This window comes from Myotis daubentonii, chromosome 2 (assembly GCF_963259705.1).
Source record: "Myotis daubentonii chromosome 2, mMyoDau2.1, whole genome shotgun sequence".
Classification (NCBI taxonomy): domain Eukaryota; kingdom Metazoa; phylum Chordata; class Mammalia; order Chiroptera; family Vespertilionidae; genus Myotis; species Myotis daubentonii.
The window spans coordinates 49,786,691-49,803,156 of record NC_081841.1 but is presented as its reverse complement, the minus strand read 5'-3'; the positions used below and the strand labels follow the sequence as shown (position 1 = coordinate 49,803,156).

General features: G+C 52.1%; 1 protein-coding gene across 12 annotated transcripts in view; it reads left to right on the top strand.

Annotated features, from left to right (window-relative positions):
* Positions 1-16,288, top strand: part of KMT2D (lysine methyltransferase 2D) — a 39,775-nt gene extending 23,487 nt beyond the window's left edge. For 8 of the 12 annotated variants that reach the window (XM_059682744.1, XM_059682734.1, XM_059682735.1 and 5 more), the window contains 21 exons: positions 1,150-1,273; positions 1,415-1,499; positions 1,590-1,671; positions 1,781-2,013; positions 2,110-5,019; positions 5,142-5,282; positions 5,407-5,574; positions 5,734-5,893; positions 6,762-6,837; positions 7,010-7,185; positions 7,289-7,419; positions 8,078-8,210; positions 8,289-8,416; positions 8,569-9,709; positions 10,598-10,734; positions 10,833-10,963; positions 11,469-11,516; positions 12,690-12,975; positions 13,194-13,267; positions 13,394-13,502; positions 13,661-16,288. In XM_059682744.1, coding sequence (XP_059538727.1) covers positions 1,150-1,273; positions 1,415-1,499; positions 1,590-1,671; positions 1,781-2,013; positions 2,110-5,019; positions 5,142-5,282; positions 5,407-5,574; positions 5,734-5,893; positions 6,762-6,837; positions 7,010-7,185; positions 7,289-7,419; positions 8,078-8,210; positions 8,289-8,416; positions 8,569-9,709; positions 10,598-10,734; positions 10,833-10,963; positions 11,469-11,516; positions 12,690-12,975; positions 13,194-13,267; positions 13,394-13,502; positions 13,661-13,753 — 6,566 coding nt within the window. In that variant the 3' untranslated portion in view covers positions 13,754-16,288. The remainder of the gene's footprint in view (positions 1-1,149; positions 1,274-1,414; positions 1,500-1,589; positions 1,672-1,780; positions 2,014-2,109; positions 5,020-5,141; positions 5,283-5,406; positions 5,575-5,733; positions 5,894-6,761; positions 6,838-7,009; positions 7,186-7,288; positions 7,420-8,077; positions 8,211-8,288; positions 8,417-8,568; positions 9,710-10,597; positions 10,735-10,832; positions 10,964-11,468; positions 11,517-12,689; positions 12,976-13,193; positions 13,268-13,393; positions 13,503-13,660) is intronic. The other 4 variants (XM_059682740.1, XM_059682739.1, XM_059682736.1 and 1 more) reach the window with 3 other exon arrangements.
* The last annotated feature ends 178 nt before the right edge of the window (positions 16,289-16,466 follow it).

Sequence of the window (16,466 nt, the reverse complement as noted above, 5' to 3'; positions counted from 1 at the left end):
AGATTTTTTTGCTTTTCTTTTTCTATCCAGCATCCAGGACAGGCAGGTGAGTGGGATGTAGGTGGTCCATGTCAGGCCCACAATAGCTCTGGCATCTAGGGCTTTGCCAGATGGGTTCTTGGGCTGCACTAGTTGCTCTAAGAACACTACTTTTTAAAAATATATATATTTTTATTGATTTCAGAGAAGAAAGGAGAGAGAGAGATAGAAGCATCAATGATGAGAGAGAATCATTGATTGGCTGCCTCCTGCATGCCCCTCACTGGGGATTGAGCTTGCAACCTGGGCGTGTGCCCTGACCAGGAATTGAACTGTGATCTCCTGGTTCATAGGTCGATGCTCAATCAATCAGCTATACTGGCCGGGCAAGAACACTACTTTTGAAGAATGCTTTCTAGGTCGTAAAATGGACAATTAACCCATGAAGAACATGGGCTTAGGGGTGCTGACCCCCACATAGTTGAATCTGTGTATAACTTTAGATTCCCCAAAAAACTTAACCACTAATAGCTTGCTGTTGACTAGAAGCCTTATTGATAACATAATTAACACATATTTTGCATGTTTTATGTATTCTATATTGTACTCTTACAATAGAGTAAGCTAGAGAAAAGAAAATGTTTATTGAGAAAAAGAATAAGGAAAAGAAAATACATTTACAGTATTTAATGAAAAAAAAATCTGCATATAAGCCGAGCCTGCAGTTCAAATCCATGTTGTTCAAGGGTCAACTGTGCTCATATTCTTGTCATATGTGGTCCTCTCAGTAGCCACATGAGGAAACATGTCACCCCCGCCTTTTGGGGAGTCTCGGAAAGCCCTGGAGGTGAAGAAGGAAGGCAGAATAGGGAGTCATGATCTCTACCAAATAGTGGAGTAAACTGAGGTTCAGAAAGGTGAAGTAACATTGATATATTGGTTTAACAAATATTTACTGAGTACCTTTTCCTAACACAAACAGGGCCACATGTTCTGTGAATAATAGAGCTGAGTCACCTAGGCTGCCTGGCTCCTACTCCACTGGTCTTTCTATCATGCAATGCCATTGTTTTGCTTGGCTTGATAGAGGTTAAAGTGTTGGAAGCAATAGCAGACATAGAATGGAGCATTGGCCCAAATGCCCAGCTCCCTTGGTTTTTCCCTCTCCAGACCTGGACAAATTTGCTGCAGAAGATATCATTGATCCCATTGCAAAGGCCAAGATGGTAGCTTTGAAAGGCATCAAGAAGGTGATGGCTCAGGGCAGCATTGGAGTAGCGCCTGGTATGAACAGGTAAGACTTGGGTGGCAGTTGGACCTTTTCTTTCCCAATCTTTCTCCTCTCCTTCCTGATCTCCTTCCTTACTTGTTTCTCCTCTTTGCCTTTCAAATGACCCCATTACTAACACATCCTCTGTGCTTTGGTGAACTCTAGGCAGCAAGTGTCCTTGCTAGCCCAGAGGCTCTCCGGGGGGACTGGCAGTGATCTGCAGAACCACGTAGCAGCTGGGAGTGGCCAGGTAAGTGATCAGGTGGGAGTAGGAATTTGTGTCTCATGCTGTTGGGCCACCCTTCTTAGGGGCTGGTATGGAAATATGACCCTTTAGCAGTGTCTCTCATTTCAGGAGAGGAATGCTGGTGACCCCTCCCAGGCTCGTCCCAATCCACCCACTTTTGCCCAGGGAGTGATCAGTGAGTATGGGGATGGGGAGGAGCCTAAAAGAAAATGGCTTGAGGCATTTGAAGGAAGAGGAATTGGGATCACCATTCTATTGGTCCTGACACCAGCTTTCTTTTCCAGATGAGGCTGACCAGCGGCAGTATGAAGAGTGGCTATTCCATACCCAACAGCTCCTACAGATGCAGCTGAAGGTACTAGAGGAGCAGATTGGTGTGCACCGCAAATCCCGGAAGGCTCTGTGTGCCAAACAGCGTACTGCCAAAAAGGCTGGCCGGGAGTTCCCAGAGGCTGATGCTGAGAAGCTCAAGTTGGTTACAGAGCAGCAGAGCAAGATCCAGAAACAGCTGGATCAGGTGGGAAAAGCAGGCTTCAGCTTAGAAACCAGGAGCTGGGAAGAGGGTTGGCATGGTGGGCAGGCTCGAGGCTGACATCCCCGACCCTCCCATTAGGTCCGGAAGCAACAGAAGGAGCACACAAATCTCATGGCAGAATATCGGAATAAGCAGCAGCAGCAGCAGCAGCAACAGCAGCAGCAGCAACAGCAGCAGCAGCAACAGCAGCAGCAACAACAACACTCAGCGGTGCTGGCCCTTAGCCCTTCCCAGAGTCCTCGGCTACTCACCAAGCTCCCTGGTCAGCTGCTCCCTGGCCATGCGCTACAGCCACCACAGGGACCCCCTGGTGGGCAAGCTGCCGGACTTCGTCTGCCCCCAGGGGGCATGGCACTACCTGGACAGCCTGGTGGCCCCTTCCTCAACACAACCTTGGCCCAACAACAACAACAGCAACATTCTGGCGGGGCTGGAGCCCTGGCTGGCCCCTCAGGGGGCTTTTTTCCTGGCAATCTTGCTCTTCGAGGCTTGGGACCTGAATCGAGGCTTTTGCAGGAAAGGCAGCTACAGCTACAGCAGCAACGTATGCAGATTGCCCAGAAACTGCAACAGCAGCAGCAGCAGCACCTCCTAGGGCAGGTGGCAATCCAGCAGCAACAGCAGCAGGGACCTGGGATACAGGCAAACCAGGCTCTGGGTCCCAAGCCCCAAGGGCTTCTGCCTTCCAGCAGCCATCAGGGCCTCTTGGTCCAGCAGCTGTCCCCTCAACCACCCCAGGGGCCCCAGGGCATGCTGGGCCCTGCCCAGGTGGCAGTGTTGCAGCAGCAGCAACAACACCCTGGAGCTTTGGGGTCTCAGGGTCCTCACAGACAGGTGCTTCTGACCCAGTCCCGGGTACCAAGTTCACCTCAGCTGGCACAGCAAAGTCAGGGCCTTATGGGACACCGACTGGTCACAGCCCAGCAGCAGCAGCAGCAGCAGCACCAACAGCAGGGACCCATGGCAGGGCTTTCTCATCTTCAGCAGGGTCTCATGCCACATAGTGGGCAGCCCAAGCTTAGCACTCAGCCAATGGCCTCCTTACAGCTACAGCAGCAGCAGCAGCAGCTACAACAGCAGCAACAGCTACAACAGCAACAGCAGCTACAACAGCAGCAGCTACAACAGCAACAGCAGCAGCAGATTCAACAGCAACAACAGCTACAACAGCAACAGCTACAACAGCAACAGCTACAACAACAGCAGCAGCTGCAACAGCAGCAACAGCAGCTGCAACAGCAGCAACAGCTACAACAGCAGCAGCAGCTTCAACAGCAACAACAGCTACAACAGCAGCAGCAGCAGCAGCAACTACAACAGCAGCAGCTACAGCAGCAGCAGCAGCTTCAACAGCAGCAACAGCAGCAGATAGGTCTCTTAAACCAGAGTCGAACTTTACTGTCTCCTCAGCAACAGCAGCAGCAAGTGACTCTTGGTCCTGGAATGCCAGCCAAGCCTCTGCAACAACACTTTTCTAGCCCCGGAGCCTTGGGCCCAACCCTCCTCCTAACGGGCAAGGAACAAAGCATTGTAGAGACCACTCTTCCTCCAGAGGCCACTGAGGGGCCCTCCACACATCAGGGAGGTGTAGCAATAGGGACTGCACCTGAGGCAGTGCCCACTGAACCAGGGGAAGTAAAGCCCTCACTCTCTGGGGACTCACAACTCCTGCTTGTCCAACCCCAGGCCCAGCCTCAGCCCAACTCTGTGCCACTGCAGCCACCTCTGAGGCTCCAAGGACAGCAGCAGCAGCAGCAGCAGCAGCAAGTTAACTTGCTCCACACAGCAGGTGTGGGCAGCCATGGGCAATCAAACAGTGGATCATCTTCAGAGGCCTCTTCTGTGCCACACCTGCTGACCCAATCCTCTGTTTCCTTAGGAGAGCAGCCTGGGCCCATAACTCAGAACCTTCTGGGCTCCCAACAGCACCATGGACTAGAGCGGCCCTTGCAAAATAATGCAGGGCCACAGCCTGCCAAACCAGGATCTGTCCCCCAGTCTGGGCAGGGCCTGCCCGGGGCTGGAGTCATGCCTACGGTGGGTCAGTTTCGAGCACAGCTCCAAGGAGTTTTGGCCAAAAACCCACAGTTGCGGCACTTGAGCCCTCAGCAGCAGCAGCAGCTGCAGGCACTCCTCATGCAGCGGCAGCTACAGCAGAGTCAGGCCATACGCCAGGCCCCATCCTATCAGGAGCCTGGGACCCAGCCCTCTCCCCTCCAGGGCCTCCTAGGCCGCCAGCCCCAAGTTGGGGGCTTCCCTGGATCCCAGACAGGGCCTCTCCAGGAGCTAGGGGCAGGACTTCGACCTCAGGGCCCACCCCGGCTCCCTGCCCCACAAGGAGCCTTATCAACTGGACCAGTCCTTGGTCCTGTTCATCCCACACCTCCACCATCTAGCCCACAAGAGCCAAAGAGACCTTCACAATTACCGTCCCCTAGTTCCCAGCTCCCCGCTGAGGCCCAGCTCCCTCCCACACAGCCAGGGACCCCAAAACCCCAAGCGCTGCCCTTGGAGCTGCCTCCTGGGAAGATCTCACCTGCTGCTGCCCAGCTTGCAGATACCTTATTTGGCAAAGGGTTGGGACCTTGGGATCCTCCAGACAACCCAGCAGAAGCCCAGAAGCCGGAGCAGAGCAGCCTGGTACCTGGGCATCCAGAGCAGGTGAATGGGCAGGCGGTGCCCGAACCATCCTATCTCAGCATCAAGCAGGAGCCTCGGGAAGAGCCATGTGCCCTGGGAGCCCAGGTGGTGAAGAGGGAGGCCAATGGGGAGCCAATAGGGACACCAGGTACCAGCAACCACCACCTGCTGGCAGGCCCCCGCTCAGAGGCCGGGCATCTGCTCTTGCAGAAGCTTCTACGTGCAAAGAATGTGCAACTCAGCACTGGGCGGGGGCCCGAGGGGCTGCGAACAGAGATCAACGGGCACATTGACAGCAAGTTGGCTGGGCTGGAGCAGAAACTACAGGGTACCCCCAGCAATAAGGAGGTGAGTATTCCAGGTAGAGTGGGGCCTGGAACGTGGGGCAGAGTGAGCAGGTCTTGGTGAAACAGAAGAGATGAGGGCTCTGAGGAGGACAGCAGCCTTCACTGTGGGTTTATCCGGCTTAGGATACAGCAGCCAGGAAACCTTTGACACCGAAGCCCAAGCGGGTACAGAAGGCAAGCGACAGGTTGGTGAGCTCCCGAAAGAAGCTGCGGAAGGAGGACGGGGTCAGGGCCAGCGAGGCCTTGCTGAAACAGCTAAAACAGGTGACCCCCAGGAGCCAGTCCCCTGGTCCCAACTCAGGATAAGGGGGCACCCTGGCCCCCAGCTATGCAGTGGCAGAGATTTACATGCTGCAGGTTTCCAACCTTGTCATCTTGCCCCTCCTAGGAGCTGTCCCTGCTGCCCCTAACGGAGCCTACCATCACCGCCAATTTTAGCCTCTTTGCTCCCTTTGGCAGTAGCTGCCCAATCAATGGGCAGTGCCAGCTGAGGGGGACCTTTGGAAGTGGGGCACTACCCACTGGCCCTGACTACTATTCTCAGCTGCTTACCAAGGTTAGAAAATGACAGTACCTTTTGGGGGGATGATGAGGTTCTTGGGGAGGTGGAGGTGGGAGTGGGATACTTGAGGAATTTGCTGATACAGTGTGGGGCCAGGAGATTATGTCAGTCTCCCCCTGCCATCTTGCACACAACACCCCACCCCACCCCCAGAATAACCTGAGTAACCCGCCGACACCACCCTCGTCGCTGCCCCCCACCCCACCCCCATCGGTGCAGCAGAAGATGGTGAATGGCGTCACTGCATCTGAAGAGCTGGGGGAGCACCCCAAGGATGGCGCCTCTGCCCGGGATACTGAAGGAACACTGAGGGGTAAGTCAAGAGTAGAGTGGGCCTCTCCTCTAGAAGGATTTGGTGGCTGGGGTCCAAGCCAGTTAGTGTACCCTGTCAAACAGTTTCGCATAGATAGTTGCGTGTTTCGCTGTGTGCACACACAACCAGTACCTGAGATAGAAAGGACCCCTTCAGGACTAATTGGTTGGAGACAAGGATGGGCATTGGGAGTCTAGAACAGTGATGGCGAACCTTTTGAGCTCGGCGTGTCAGCATTTTGAAAAACCCTAACTTAACTTTGGTGCCGTGTCACATATAGAAATTTTTTGATATTTGCAACCATAGTAAAACAAAGACTTATATTTTTGATATTAATTTTATATATTTAAATGCCATTTAACAAAGAAAAATCAACCAAAAAAATGAGTTTGCGTGTCACCTCTGACACGCGTGTCATAGGTTTGCCATCACTGGTCTAGAACCAAGACAGTGAGGGAAGTGGATGACAGAATGTTAATGAAACTTTTGTTTATAATGAACAGACAGCCTTGGTGGGTATAAACTATTGTCACAGCTGGTTGTGAATCCTGGTCCTGCGTTCTTTTAGCCGTGTTACTATAGCCCAGTAACTTGATTGACTTGTGTGAGCCTGAGTTTCCTCACTATAAAATAGATATTATAATACTTAATGGAGTGTTAAAATATTATAAATAAAGAATGCACATAAAGCTCAGGACCTGACACATTGGAAATGCTCAAAATATAGTTTGTCTGCTCCAAACTGTTAGATGGGTAGACAGTGGTTATGATAGCTAAGCTAGATGTTGTACTAGTTAGGCCTGAAATGTGGCACCATCAGCTCTGTCCACCCTAGGCCTGACTTTTCTTTCCCCTACCTACCCCTCAGATGCTTCAGAGGTGAAGAGTCTAGACCTGCTGGCCGCCTTGCCTACACCCCCTCACAATCAGACTGAGGATGTCAGGTAGGGATTGTGCTGGAAATGGGGGTGAGGAATGGGGTTAGGGATCTGGTTGTCTCATTTTCCCTTTGACCAATAGTAGATTTTAAGTAAGGCTGTGATATCTACTAATCTCTAGATTTGGGAGTGGGGGTCTGCAGAGCTGTAGCAACAAATGTCTACTTTTGGCCTACAGGATGGAGAGTGATGAGGACAGCGATTCTCCTGACAGCATTGTGCCGGCTTCATCCCCCGAGAGCATTCTGGGGGAGGAGGCACCTCGTTTCCCTCAGCTGGGCTCAGGGCAGTGGGAGCAGGAAGACCGGGCTCTCTCCCCTGTAATCCCCATCATTCCTCGCGCCAGCATTCCAGGTAGGGGCTGCCCTGAACATAGGCCAGGCCAGGCCAGGCTGGGGTGTCAGAGCTGGGGCAGAGGGGCAGCTGAGGCTAACACAGATCCTTCTTTCTCATTTAGTCTTCCCAGATACCAAACCTTATGGGGCTCTAGACCTGGAGGTCCCTGGAAAGCTGCCTGCCACAACTTGGGAAAAGGGCAAAGGAAGTGAGGTGTCAGTCATGCTGACGGTCTCTGCTGCTGCAGCCAAGGTGTGTCCTGGAGGGTGCCTCAGAGGCCTAAGGGGTGCTAATCAGAGGGCAGTCCCTGAAACTTGTCTGGATAAATTTGGTCCTTTAAAGCTATGTACTGAGGATCTACCATGTGAAAGCCTAGGCTAGTGGCTGTAGGATTAGAGTAAATGAAACATGAGGGGTCCCTGCCTTCAGGGAGTTCACAGTCCTGTGGTAAAGACACACTCAACAAATAAAGAGAGTGTGTATAATGCGACATATGATACAAGACAGCACCCCATTATATTTGGTGAAACTGTTTTTTGTTTTTTAATGTTAACAAGAAATGGGCAGTCCCAGTTAAAACAACCAAACAGGAGTCCTTACTACAAGACTCCTCAGCTTCTCTAATTTGCTAATTATCGTGAATCTCCCAAGTTATGGATATAATGTGTATAGTTTCCTAAACTTAGCTGACACAGGCCCCTTTTGTGGAGCTCCTGCTAATGCCCACAGCAGTTTGGGAAAGGCCACCATAAAACAAGTACATGGGAAGAGTTGGATGGCACAGGGGCTGGACTGACCGGCCGCTTGTGGAGCTGTGTTCTAAGTGTCCTTGTCCCCACAAAGCTGGTGGTAGTGCTCACTGTACACAATCTGCTGAAAAGGCTCTCCCCTCCCTTCCCTGCTCCGGCAGAATCTGAATGGTGTGATGGTGGCAGTGGCAGAGCTGCTAAGCATGAAGATCCCCAACTCCTATGAGGTGCTGTTCCCAGAGAGCTCTGCCCGGGCAGGCATTGAGCCTAAGAAGGGGGACGCTGAGGGCCCTGGTGAGTGTGGCAGGAAAACACCTGGGGACCTAAGGGGAATGATTCTGGTGGGAGGCTCTGACCCCCTCCTTCCTGCAGGTGGGAAAGAAAAGAGTCTGGGAGGCAAGAGCCCAGAAGCTGGCCCTGACTGGCTAAAGCAATTTGATGCCGTGTTGCCTGGCTATACTCTCAAGAGCCAGCTAGACATCTTGAGCCTCCTGAAACAGGTGGGTCTGGGTAAGAAAAAGGGGTGTCTCTGGCTAGGGCAGAGATAGCAGAGAGGGCTTTTGGGAGAGTGGGATGTGGGTGGGAAAAGGGAGGGGGCTAGTTAAGTGAGGAGCTGGCACTAACCATACAGGGTTCGTGCCCCCTCCCATAGGAGAGCCCTATCCCAGAGCCACCCACCCAACACAGCTACACCTACAATGTCTCCAATCTGGACGTTCGACAGCTCTCCGCCCCACCTCCTGAAGAACCCTCCCCACCCCCATCCCCCTTGGCACCCTCTCCTGCCAGCCCCCCTGCTGAACCCCTGGTCGAGCTCCCAGCTGAACCCTCAATTGAGCCACCTGTCCCCTCGCCTCTGCCCCTGGCCTCCTCCCCTGAATCCACCCGGCCCAAGCCCCGAGCCCGGCCCTCTGAAGAAGGTGAAGATTGCCGGTCCCCTCGGCTCAAGAAGTGGAAAGGGGTGCGCTGGAAGCGTCTGCGGCTGCTCCTGACCATCCAGAAGGGCAGTGGGCAGCAGGAGGATGAGCGGGAAGTGGCAGAGTTTATGGAACAACTTGGCACAGCCCTGCGACCTGACAAGGTGCCTCGAGACATGCGGCGCTGCTGCTTCTGTCATGAGGAGGGTGATGGGGCCACTGATGGGCCTGCCCGTTTGCTGAACCTGGACCTGGATCTGTGGGTGCACCTCAACTGTGCCCTGTGGTCCACGGAGGTCTATGAGACCCAGGGTGGGGCACTGATGAATGTGGAAGTGGCCCTCCACCGAGGACTGCTAACCAAGTGCTCCTTGTGCCAGCGCACCGGTGCCACCAGCAGCTGCAATCGCATGCGTTGTCCCAACGTCTACCATTTTGCCTGCGCCATCCGCGCCAAGTGCATGTTCTTTAAGGACAAGACCATGCTTTGTCCAATGCATAAGATCAAAGGGCCCTGTGAGCAAGAGCTGAGTTCTTTTGCTGTCTTCCGGCGGGTCTACATTGAGCGGGATGAGGTGAAGCAAATCGCTAGCATCATCCAGCGGGGAGAGCGGCTGCACATGTTCCGGGTAGGGGGCCTTGTGTTCCATGCCATTGGACAGCTGCTCCCTCATCAGATGGCCGACTTTCACAGTGCCACTGCCCTTTATCCCGTTGGCTACGAAGCCACACGCATCTACTGGAGCCTTCGCACCAACAACCGCCGCTGCTGCTACCGCTGCTCTATTGGTGAGAACAACGGTCGGCCGGAGTTTATAATCAAAGTCATGGAGCAGGGCCTGGAGGACCTGGTCTTCACTGATGCCTCTCCCCAGGGTGAGCAATGGGCCCTGGAAATGGTAATGTGGAGTTGGGCAAGTTTCTCCTGGAATCATCTTTACAATGTGGAAAAGGGATCTGCAGGGTCCTTGTGAGTGATCTTCTGCCCTCTGCACGCTCTATTGCACGTAGGTGGAGGTCTCTTGAAAATCCCCAGAGAAAGTGTTTTAGCCTCTCTTACTCACCTTAAATTCCCTTGTAATTGAAGATGTTTTGCTTGTCTAACTTTATTCTGGCTCCTTTTCCTATCCTCAGTGGAACAAAAGAATACAGTTCTGAGACCTTACCATCTGGCTCACCCAATCTGATCCTAACCATGAAGTTCCCTTTAGTTGCTTTTCTCTGGACAAAATTCTTTTGATCTTAGTTTTAGTGTTATTATAAAAATAACAATAAGAGCAGTTACCTTTTAGTGAACATGTACTATGTGCCACAAACTAAGCTAAGTGATTTATATAGGTTATTTTGTTCACACAACCCTCTGAGGTAAGTACTATTATTCCCAGGTTTTCAAGAAACAATCTTAGATTTAAGTATCTGGTTTAAGGTCCAATGGTTAGTACTAAAACCTGAACTCATCTTCCCAGTGCCAAAGCATGCCTGTTGTTCTGACTCTCAGCAAGTCCTGTGACCTGTGCTGGGTCTCCTGGACCTTGGATTCATGTTTTTGTGTCACAAGGCACTCTAATGCCCCTCTGGAGTGGGAAGTGTGGCTTGTTGAAGGAGAGTGGGACTGGGAGGCCATGAGGGGGTCCTGAAGAACCACACAGCCTCGTGACAGGGAGGTTGCTCCAGATGAAGGTTAGGGTCGGATTCACTGAGCAGAAGTTCCCTCTGAGGAACTTCACCAGATGGTGAGGGTTGCTCTCTTTCCTTGCCTCTTAGCTGTGTGGAATCGCATCATAGAGCCTGTGGCTGCCATGAGAAAAGAGGCCGACATGCTGAGGCTCTTCCCTGAGTACCTGAAAGGCGAGGAACTCTTTGGGCTGACGGTGCACGCTGTGCTGCGCATAGCTGAATCAGTAAGAAGGGGCCGGGAGCCGGGGTGAGGGGGGCACTGAGAACTTTGGTCCTGCCCCAAAAGTGCTCAGGCTAAGGTGAACATGACCTGTGCCCACAGCTGCCTGGAGTGGAGAGCTGTCAAAACTATTTATTCCGCTATGGACGCCACCCCCTAATGGAGCTACCACTCATGATCAACCCCACTGGTTGTGCCCGATCAGAGCCTAAAATCCTCACACACTACAAACGGTGAGCTTGTGGGGCTGGGACCAAGGGATATGGGTGTGCGAGTTGGTAGGGACCCTCTGGCCAATTGAGGGTTTGGGGTTACAGGTTACAGTTCTCCTTGGAGAGATTCGGGGGGGTTCACTCTAGGCCTCCTGGTTAGAGGGTGTGCAGTTATCACTACAGTATCCCTTTCTGCCTCCCCCCAACCTGCTCAGGTGTCCTGGGTTGACCTGGGGTCTAGGACAGACTTATCTTGGGCATCCTGGGAATGAATGGCTGTTGGGGAGGTTCTGGGTGGACAGTGGTAAAATTTTATGAACTGTATAAGGGGCCCAGTCATCTCCTTCTTCTCCTATTTTGCTCCCAGGGGGCCTGTGATTCTCCCAAACCTCAGATACCCCATGAGTGCTAGGGTCACCTTCCCTTCCCCAGGCTGAGTTGGTTTCAAAAGTAAATAATTAGAAATATAATAGAAAAATAATAAAACCTTAAATTTGTATAGCACTTTATACTTTTTTTTTCAAAGCGTTTTCACATCCATTATCTCATTTGATCCTCACAACAACCTTATGAGGTAGGTAGGGCAGGTGGTATGACCCCCATTTCACAGCTGAGAAAACTGAGACCCAGAAAGGTTAAGTGACTAGACAGAGGTCACAGCTGGGACCAGAACATTACATGTTGACTTGTGGTTTCCTGTTCCTTCTGTGTTCCTCAGTAGCCTGACCTTGGTCACTGGGTAGAGGGAGGCAGAATTCACGGTAGCAGGGCTTTTGTGAAGGCCTTCGGTTACTCCTCAGGCTGTCGTAGAGTGTCCGACTCTACCCCAGTCAGCCCTCATCCTTGATGCCCTATAACAGTGGTTTTCAAACTGTGTGTGTTCCAAAAAGTTTTGGAACACACAAACTGAGTGGGCAGAACTTGGCCCTCCCTGTGTATAACTCCCCCTTCCTCAAATTCAACCAGAAGAATTTCATTTTCATCTAGTTTATGTATTGGAGTTCCAATAACATTTTGTTAAAATAAATAAATAAATAAATAAATAAATAAATAAATAAATAAATAAATAAATAAATATTTCTGCTAAAGAAAGAAGAGTAAAAAATGTTTGAAAACCACTGCTCTGGGATGGGGAAGAATTTGGCTGGTGCCCTAGGGTGGTGAAAAGGATCCTGTCAGGCAGCAGTCATTCCCCTGCACTGAGCCATCTGCACAGAGCCCAATGTTACGTTAGAGAAGGGGACAGTCTGAAGAAAGGATGCCACCTTTTGGCTATGAATTCAGAGCTAGTTTTAATTCAAATCCAGTCCAATGTGGTAGACACAGCCCCCATTTTCAGGGCTTCCAGAATGTGCAGGAGGTAGGACTCAGACGTTTGAGCAAATTATGAACTTAAATTACAGGCCTGGGCTGCTTGGGGAATTCCTCCCAGAAGAGCACGGCCTTAAGCACAGTTTGACAGGAGGGTGGTAGAAGACAAGGAGATGGGAGAGTGGGCTCAGTGTAGGGGAATTGGTGCCTCCCTTCACTCCACTCCCCACCCCCCATTTCTGTGCCACCCAGGGTGTTGGAAGGGTCCCCATAGCTAGTTAATTACCTCATCTAAACCAAGACCCATATGCCTCCACTCTGTTCCCAAGGCAGCACATGCCCCTAACTGGCATGTTGCACATCCCAGGGAGGAGGCAGGTGGTGTGTGCTTGGTCTGAGGGAGAGCTGTCTTGTCATGCACTGTATCACCTCCCAGGCCCCACACCCTGAACAGCACCAGCATGTCCAAGGCATATCAGAGCACCTTCACAGGCGAGACTAACACCCCGTACAGCAAGCAGTTTGTGCACTCCAAGTCATCTCAATATCGGCGGCTGCGCACTGAGTGGAAGAACAATGTGTATCTGGCTCGCTCCCGCATCCAGGGCCTGGGGCTTTATGCAGCCAAGGACCTAGAAAAGCACACAATGGTCATTGAGTACATTGGCACCATCATTCGCAACGAGGTGGCCAACCGGCGGGAGAAAATCTATGAGGAGCAGGTATGGGCTGACAGAGAGGCCATCGTGGTGCATGGTCCACACTCAGCCAAGGAACAAGGAGCAGTGTGGGGGTCAGGTGGAAAGCTGTGGGAGGAGGAGGTGGGAGAAAAGAAAAAGAAGAAATGAAGCCCACTGCCTGAGCTTGCTACCTGATCCCACCATCACACCGTGGCCATTCTCTGATACTCTTGCCCCTTCTGCAACTTTTGCCTTTCTAGAATCGAGGCATCTACATGTTCCGGATAAACAATGAACATGTGATTGATGCTACATTGACCGGAGGCCCTGCCAGGTGAGAGGAATTAGGAAGGAGGGATTTAGGGGTCTCTGAGGGTGATACACTGGGGGTGGGCCAACAAGGAACCAAAATCATCCCAAGTTCATCATGTGGCATCCCTGACTCTGTCCCACTGCCTAGGTACATTAACCATTCCTGTGCCCCTAACTGTGTGGCAGAAGTTGTGACATTTGACAAAGAGGATAAAATCATCATCATCTCCAGCCGGCGAATCCCCAAAGGAGAGGAGGTAAGAGGAAGCATCATGAGTGAGTGACAAAGTAGCTCTCTCTTTTCTGTTATTCCCCAGAGCCACGTTCCAAGGCCACTGCCCTCAGATCAGATCATCTCTGTCCTCCCCAGTTCCTCTGGGGGGCTGGTACTGATTCTGCCCTCTTTTCTTAACAGCTGACCTATGACTATCAGTTTGACTTTGAGGACGATCAGCACAAGATCCCCTGCCACTGTGGAGCCTGGAATTGTCGGAAATGGATGAATTAAAAAGCTTTGAGGCTACCAGGCAGGGGAGTCCCTCCACCCCCAACCTCTTCCCTGAAAGGGATGAGAGGGAAGAGAGGTAGCGGCCAGAGCCAGGACCCAGGGCTGGGGCTGCCGGCTGACCGGAGCCCCTGGAGCAGGAGGCTGGGGCAGAGGGCCCTAGGCCAAGCCCACCCTGGGCACCAGGGATAACCCTCTTCCCTGCCATCGGCCCCCAGGCTGGCATCTCTGCCCCTAGCTCCAGGAGGAGCCAGACAGAAGCAGCCATTGGGCATCTCAGGTTTGAGGGGGATATGGGCCGGGAACTACCCAGAAGCATCTGGGAGGCAGCAGGGAGGGGGGAGGACGATGTGTGGCCGGGCCTCACAGCCCTGCTGCTCCCACTGACCTCTCCGGCCCAACTCAAGGCTGCAAAGAGACTTGACTAAGCTTGACAATCCCAAAGGCCGGGTCTCACACCTGGCCCTGCCTGCCGGGTCCTGCCCCCTCCCCCCGCCCCCCTCACCCCCATCCCCTTCCCTCTCAATCTGTCTCTGTCTCCCTCTTATCCTCTATGTTTCTCTCTATGGGTTTTGTTTCCTTGTTTTCCACTCTGACAAATGCAACATGAATGGGAAAGAGGCGCCCAGCTGCCCAGAAGGGCAAGCCAGGCAAGCCGGGCAAGGAGACCCCACACCCACACCTACCTCATTTAAGTGTTGGATTTTTTGCTGTTTTGAAATGTGAGACCCTCTCCAAGCCCCCTACTGCCCCAACCCTCTCCCCCACCTCACTGCCCTCTTCTGAGTGGGTGGAAGGGGGTAGGAGGAGGAAGAAAACAACAACAACAAAAAATCCATCTTTGTTTTTAATTCTGGGCATGGGATGGCGGCTGAGGCTAATGATGATGAAGATTGGGGATGACTGGCCCCTAGTTGCTCTAGGACTTCCTTCTCCATCTGGACATGGGGGTAGGAGGGATGTGCTAAACCTAGGACCAGGATATTTCCCTCCTATTTTCCCAACCCCATCATGAGCCCATTTGCCCTCCAGCCCCTGGATGGGGTGGGTGGGTGATAGAGGTGAGGGCTATCCCTGAGTGGCATGCCCATACCCAGTGAGGCAGGGTGTGGCCCAGAGCTCCCACTTTCCCTCAGTCACCAAACTGCTGCTGGTCTGGTGGGAAGGGGTGGTGATGTGGGGGTGGGGAGCTTAGTGTCAGCGCGGGGAGGGTGGGGGGTATTTATCTATTTATACATGGGATTGTACATAGTCTTGTGGGGCATGGGGGAGCCGGCTGGAGGTGAGAACCCTCCCCTCTCCCCCCACCCCCGGGGAGAGCAAATGTAAAACTACTAATTTTTGTGCTTTATATATTCTATATAAATATATCTATTTTCTTTTTACAAAACCAGTTTATAAATGGTAGGGGGGTGTGGGGCGGATACATGGAGCTCCCCTTGTGGGGGGGCCCCCTCCATTACCCAACCTACCGCCCTTTTCCTCACTCCCTCCTCCCCACCCCCTGGCTGTGACTGCTGTAAGATGGGGGTATAGAGGCTGGGCAATTCCCACCCCCTATTGTATAGTTGGACTACGTTATAACGCACAAAAGTGAGCTGGCCCCAGGGGGAGCCAGAGGGTGATGGGTTCCCTGCCTCCCTTTCCTTCCCCTTTCTGCCCAAGCTTGTGCTGCAGTTGAACCTCTTCCTGGGGTAGGGGTAGATCAGGGGGTGGGTGAAGCCCCAGACCCCTGCATGGTAGGGAGCCGTGGGGATGAAGATGAAGCTTATATGCAGTTCTCTCCTAGGGGCTGTGGGCAAAGGGCATTTTGTAATTAATATTTTCAAGAATCAAATGTATGGAGTGTAGGGATGGGCTTGGTGGTTGGTGGTGGATGGGTGGGCCTGCTGGAAGGGGAGCACAGTCGCTGTTGTGATTTTAGGTTTGTTTTTGTTTGTTTTTGAATTGGGGGATTGCGGATTGATGGGGGTAGGGAGATTTTTTTTTTTTTTAAGCTGCTTCCTCAACTGTTTCAAGCTGCAAATGTTTAAGAGAATAACATCCCTCCACCCTCACAGAAACCACTGTAATTAAATCAGACAGTGGGGAGACTGGGCTGCTGCTCCCAAAGCCATTTCCAAGAGCAAAAGGTCTAGGCTACAGGGATGGGGAGATTGGCTCCTGTGAGTCAGGCTCTGGTTGGGGCCTGGGCCCTGGGATTGGGAAAGGGGATGGGGCAGACTTTGTAAGCATATGCTAGGTATCCGATAGTCCTGTAGAATTTAGTAAAGAAACCTTATACAGTTTTTAATTTTTATATAAACTAACTCAGACCCAAGTTACAAGGTTGGAATTTTGGTTGTTGGTGTTTTTTTTTTAAGTACCCCGCCTGTATAATTGCATCAGAATTCCCTCCTCCTCCGTCCCCCGTGTTTGTATTTTGGGTTGGTTTACACTTGCACATATTCAATTTTCAGTTTTTCCCCTTTACAGTCTTCTCCCCTCACCTCCAGGACCCTCCCCCTTTTAAAAAAATAAATCGCTGACAAGTGTGAATCCGTGAAGACTTTATTTTGTGTTGTGTGTATCCTGTACAGCAAGGTTGGTCTTTCGTAACAGCGGATGAAATGATTCCCTTTTAAAGTGCCCTCTCCCTCCACCCCCAGCGCCCCTGTCCTTGGCATGTTTTGTATCAGCGATCATTCTGAACTGTACATAATTTATGTTGCAAGAG